General features: G+C 40.1%; 1 protein-coding gene across 2 annotated transcripts in view; it reads left to right on the top strand.

Moving 5' to 3' along the window:
• The first annotated feature begins 5569 nt into the window (after window positions 1-5569).
• Window positions 5570-6000, top strand: part of LOC145982794 (uncharacterized) — a 47716-nt gene continuing 47285 nt past the window's right edge. For both annotated transcript variants that reach the window (XM_083116160.1, XM_083116158.1), the window contains exon 1: window positions 5570-5661. In XM_083116160.1, coding sequence (XP_082972286.1) covers window positions 5607-5661 — 55 coding nt within the window. In that variant the 5' untranslated portion in view covers window positions 5570-5606. The remainder of the gene's footprint in view (window positions 5662-6000) is intronic.

The raw sequence follows: 6000 nt of genomic DNA, 5'->3' as shown, positions 1-6000 counted from the left end.
TCCGAAAGTTCTGGATCCGGATCTGAAAATTCCGGATCCGCGGATCCGGATCCGAAAAATTTTAGGATCCGGGAACTAACCGGATCCGGATTTCGGATCCGACAGGATCCGGATCTGGCCATCCCTAGTTAGTACATATTAATCCTAGTCCTGGTATAATGCATGACGTTTAAAACTCAACGTTAGATAGACCTGAATTCTCTAATTCCCTTGTTGTACGTAACAGCTGTGCATCGGCGCACTGCAGCGATTTTTCTATCTGCTCCATTAGCAACACTGCTTCTTTAGTTCTGTCGCGCATCGCACGGCAGAAATATCTGTGCTGGACTCTACCAAGCAGAAGGAACAGCGTCTTTCTGCTGAAATCGGCAGGAACGCGGATCGGGTGGGTGCCGAAGTCACAATCGGGATCATTCGGGACTGCCTTCAGGAAGGCAGCAGCGTGTTTGTGCGGAAATCAGAATTTCTTGCAGTGGAACTGCTTTCGGAGCGATAATTGTTGAATTTTCATGTTCGGGGAAGACGAAAAAATGTTTATTTTTTCTTACTGTGTTGTGGGTACGCAGTGCGTACCTTGCGTATCCTGAATGAACGCCTCTGGTAAAATATTTGGAGCTTTATCCCACTTTCCGGAAAAATATTTTGTGTTTCTGCTACTTTTGACTTTTGTTGGCATGATATCCCGGATCACTTTTACGAGACGAGACGGGACAAAACGAGACGAGACGAGACAGAACCCTTCGAGACGGGACACGAGACGGGACAAACGAATATTTTCGAGACGAGATACGGACGAGACAGCATTTTCACGAGACGGGACGGGACAGACCAAAGTCTCGTCTCTTCTCGTCTCGTGGGCAACGCTAGCTGTCGCATGTAAGCACCTTCTTTGGGCAATATACTGAAATCCATAAGTTTATTAATTAGCCCACAGCCATCCTCCTGCACACCTAACAATCTGTATAACATTAACAACTTTTTTACTGTTCTCTTCCGTCATTCTTACACAATCCATGCTCTCCAACTATGAAATGAACAGTGTGGCAACGCTGTAGACAGCGTAACTAATTGCGAACGTCAATTGTTCATATCAATAAATATGGCTACCATACTTGTATATGGAGAATCATTGCGATAATTGAAAAGCTTATTTTACAACGTTAATGAACAATTTTTTCACCTCACCCCAACATGTTAACTTGAGATAAATCATCACGACTAATTATTTCGTGAGTGTAAGACGTAGCATAGAAATTACAGAAGGGTCCGGTATTGTAAATTCTTGCCTTAATGAATAAAAGGGGTGTGCGGGACAGAATTTTCTGGGTCGGGACAGGATCGGGACGGGAATTTTTTTAAATCCCGACATTCGGGACTGAAAAATTTGCAATTTCCCGACCAAGTCGAAAAATTTTCGGGACGGGAAATGTTCGAAATTTCCCGAAGCTCTGGAAATCTCGAATTCTACACGTCATTTTCACTGAAAGTGATTCTTTTTGCGTTTGTAGAATAAAAACTTACAATTTGCGATAAGTTCCAGAAACTTACAATGCAGAAAACGTCGAGAATTAACGACTTTTTAAAGCTACCATTCGGTATTTCCCGACTGCTCGGGATCCCGAAAAGTCGGGAATGGGGACGGGAATTATTTTTACCGATCCCGGTCCTGACTTTTCGGGATCCCGCACACCCCTAATGAATAACGTTGAGTCGTTTACTGTAGCTTATGTTATTTGAAGTCATACATGCTGCTGCTGCTGTGAAGAGATAGATGTTGGTTGGTGATATATGCTGTATTTCCTGCAGTCTTTAACAATTATGGTCCCATTTTATTTCTCTTTTTTGTTTTTTTATCACTCAACATTGAAAACATTCTTTCCGTTTCCGCGTTAGAATGCGGCAATGTTAGCACTATTCTCGCGAGAGTAGAAATGTTTTAAAAATAGAACTTGCCTTGTCTTGGTAACCGATAACATGTTCCAAAATTCTGATGGAGATTTGTTAGTTAGTTCTTTATTCTCCTCCTCGCTAAAATATCCAGATAAACTAATCCATTCATTCCAAACCGTGCACGAAGAAAGTGCAACTGACTGGCGAATAAGCTTTGTACCTTTGCACAATTAAATGTTATTTTCCAAGATTGAAAAAAGTCCCTACATTTTCTCTCATTTGGTAAAATCTGTCCCTACGTGGGCGAAATATAGTGAAAAGTCCCTATGCGTTGGTTGGCATCACTGCCGACAGGTGCAGTATGAAGCGCCCTCTCGCGGCTGACAACTCCCCGATAAGCTGCCGGCGCTCTAACGACAACTGAAGATAAAGTAGCGATGTCTAATCCAAGATTACATGTCAGAAATAAGGTGCCAGAAATATTTGTATTTGGGAGGACACCTCTTCCAGCATCCTTGTGACAAGGTACATGCTTATTTCAATTGTAATTGTAACTGTAACTGTAATTGTGAAAAGTGGAAACATTCCAAAACAAGCGGTTTCTGTTACGGATTTCCTGTAACGCAACTTGCCGGGACCTGATGCATGAAGGGTCCGCCGAACGGCCGACATTCTGGCGGTAAACGACTCAAATAACCTCCCTGTATTAATTTTAGCGATGTACCTGTAAGAGGCAGAAAATGACGTTAAATGACAAAGTACAAGAAAAAATGCCTTTGTCAATTACGGCAATTGTATCTTGTAACTAGTGCATTGAGATAATATAGCAGACAGAGGAAACGGAATAAACTGTCCAACATTCATCTCACTCAATATATTATGTAATTTCTACCGGTGATTCAATTCCATCCAGTGAGTGCAAAGTGTGTGTGTGTGTGTGTGTGTGTGTGTGTGTGTGCTCGCGCGCATGTGATGCAAGAGAGTTATAACAAATAATGTTCGAGATAGGATCTGGGACCAGTGTTGGTTGGTTGGTTGATTTGGTGTCTTTAGTCCACTTTATGCACAATAAGGCTAATTGGGACTGGACCTACAGTTTAAAGTGGGATCCGAACCACTTGTGCCTCCACCGGGTATCGAACCTGGGACCCCTTGATTACAAGGCGCCATCGGTGAGGCCTCTGGAACCAGTGTCTAAGAACACGCACAAAGAAATTCTACCTTAATATTTCTGTAGTATTCATCACATTATCGACGGTATCCTCATGATGGAATACGACACTCAAGTCGAGCGGTGTAAGCCACCTAGTATTTGATCATTTGATCTAAACTTCTTAGAGCTAGCAGATACTTTGAAGGATTGTTGTGAAAAGTAGCAAAGTGATTAAATATGATGAACATATAACTTATAGTAACAAAACTATGGAAAATACACTTGACACGGAACATATTCTCTAACCCGATTCTATGCTTCCTCTCTTGAATATCAACAGTGTCGTCGTGTTTATTTCATTTTCGCTAGACTTTTTTTTACGTGTAAAAAATTAACGTACGGAAACTACAGACAAAAAATATGAAACTCTATGGAGCCCCTTATTTGGTTCTGCAAGAGGGTTGTACAGACATTGTCTCATTGTCCTAATTTCTAATTATGTTTCCTACTTTGTTTTAACCATACAACCGTCTATTTTATAAGTATATCTTTATAAGTTTTCTTGATGAAAACATAACTTTCCTAGCTTCCTATATTCTGTTTACGAAAAAAAGCTGTAAGACGTGGATATTGCTGTTCCATAAGCCCCACACTTAGCTCCGAAATCAGGAGAAATGAACTTGGGTACAAAGTTGAAGGGACAATACAAACAAAGTGTCTAGAACTGTAAGGAAGTCTGTTATCTCATGTGTATTGAACGCCACTTGTAGTTATCTCTCACGACTCAACTGCTTACAAGCTTGGTGTTGCCAAATAAATGGATAAAAAAGGGCTAAATAGTTTCTAAATGGACTTCAAATTACATTTCACGTGATAAATTTACGATATCTTCCAACAGATCCTGAGCAGAAATAATGGATTTTAATATTATTTTGTACGAAATATTGCTTTAAATGATTTAAAGAGTTAATCAGCTACTTTTACAGTTTCTCATGGGTAGTTCATTTCAAGTAACTCTACCAACAGTCACGCTACAAAACTACCGTATCATACTATATTTTTCCTTATTTGACGTCACTTTGCCCACTTATATGCCCACCTTTATAGGAAGCAGGAAAGGGATTGAGTGCACGAAGTTGATGGCTTTCCGGAGAATGATTTCTGGTAGAAAAGATTCAAGCTATTTGGTTGATTGATGGATTTCATAAGTATGACTGCGGCATGAAAATGGCAGTTAGAGCCGTCACAGATCATTAACAAAAAAGTCTCTTCCAGTAAAATACATTACGTATCTGCATAAAAAATTCATTACTTCATTCATTTATTGAGTTGATTGATTGATTTGGTTTATTTTACCTCGCCTTTATCCCACTTTTGGCTAATCGCGAAGATGAGGATGAGTGATGATATGATAAAGGGACACTCACAAAGAACACCCATGCCCTTGACTTCGTTCAGGAATTAGGCACCAGAGCATCGTTATACTTTGATTTTGACTTCCAGGCTATTTTACGTCAGATTTATGCTCAGCTGAGCTAATTTGGAATGGACATACAGTTTAAAGTGATATTCGAACCACTGTGCAAAGTACCTTCAACGATCGAACTCAGGATGTCTTGATTACAAGGCCATGAATTACTCATGTGACATTCTTTGGGAGGGAAGGAGTTCTGAACTGCGTGCAGTAGTCTGGGAGTGAATATATCTTAAAATAACTAAACGTTTTGAAATATAGACCTATGCATCTATGTATGTGTATTAGGGACGGCGGCAAGGATTGGCCATAGTGGCCCTTGACCACCCAGTCAAAATTCAATAGCCAAAACATGATGAATATGTTGAGAGACCTTAGAAGATTCGAACCCAGTATCTCTAAATGCGGAGAACATTCTACGAGTATTAACCCCCGTGCCATGGAGATCTCAACATAAAATTTATCATTTTCGCAAAGCTACAATGGAATTTGTTTTCACTCCAATGTTTAAATTTCCAATCATTGTAGTGGGTGTCGAAATGACAATATGAATATCAAAATAATTATTTTTTATTTGAAGATATGGCCCACCCATATCTTCCAGTCATTCATCCATTGGTCCACCCACATCCGAATTTCTGGTACTGACACTGGTACATACATATACTCGTATGTATGTATGTATTCATGTCTATTGTATTTCTGTCCTGGCAAACAAACCTTAAAGTATGACAATTATTTCCGTTCGCTGTAATGGATGGTAGTAAGTAGGTCAGTGAGGTCAGTGAGTGTGCTTGTATTTGTAATTTTAGAGATTTCTGCCATTTTGTCATTCAGTGTGATGTCTATCTATGAAAGAGATAACTTTTCCCTGTCGGGCACTCTGTGAAACGCTTTCGATTGTGAGAGATTTGTGTGGAAAAAAATAACCAGAGGTCTGGTTCCAAAGAAGGAAGTTGGCAACAGCGTACATGTTTAAAAATAACTTCTGGTGTTCCCACCAGAGGCGCTACTTTTCTGGAGGTTTATCTTAAGACCAAAGAGAATGCCCATTCCCTTTGTTCTCAAGGCTACCGTAAAATAGTGACCATGGCTGGTGATCTGTCAAGAGAAGACCTTCCGGTTCTAGATTTAAACGCCGCAGGTAAGATGGCTTGTTATTACACATTTTAGAAACTGGTGTTTGTAGACAATGTACACTTGTACTCCAGTAATATAGTCGTAAACATTGGCGACTCCTGGCTTTTTTAAGGTGTAGGAAGTTATGGTATGGTACCGAGGAAAATGTTTTCAATTAAACAGGCACATGTATTATCCATTCCATTTAGCTGCAACACACTGTACCCACATTGGAGTGGACAAAGCTGATTGGTTAGACCACAGATAAACGTATTACGTATAATACGTTTATCTGTGGTTTGACGTTTGTGGGGTCCTTCCAGCCTGTCGTGTGTTTTGCCAATCACGTGGTAAGAATATTTCT

The sequence above is a fragment of the Lepisma saccharinum genome, unplaced genomic scaffold (assembly GCF_977018435.1).
Source record: "Lepisma saccharinum unplaced genomic scaffold, izLepSacc3.1 HAP1_SCAFFOLD_424, whole genome shotgun sequence".
NCBI classification, from domain to species: Eukaryota; Metazoa; Arthropoda; class Insecta; order Zygentoma; family Lepismatidae; genus Lepisma; species Lepisma saccharinum.
The sequence above is the reverse complement of the archived record's forward strand: the minus strand, read 5'-3'. Positions and strand labels throughout refer to the sequence as shown.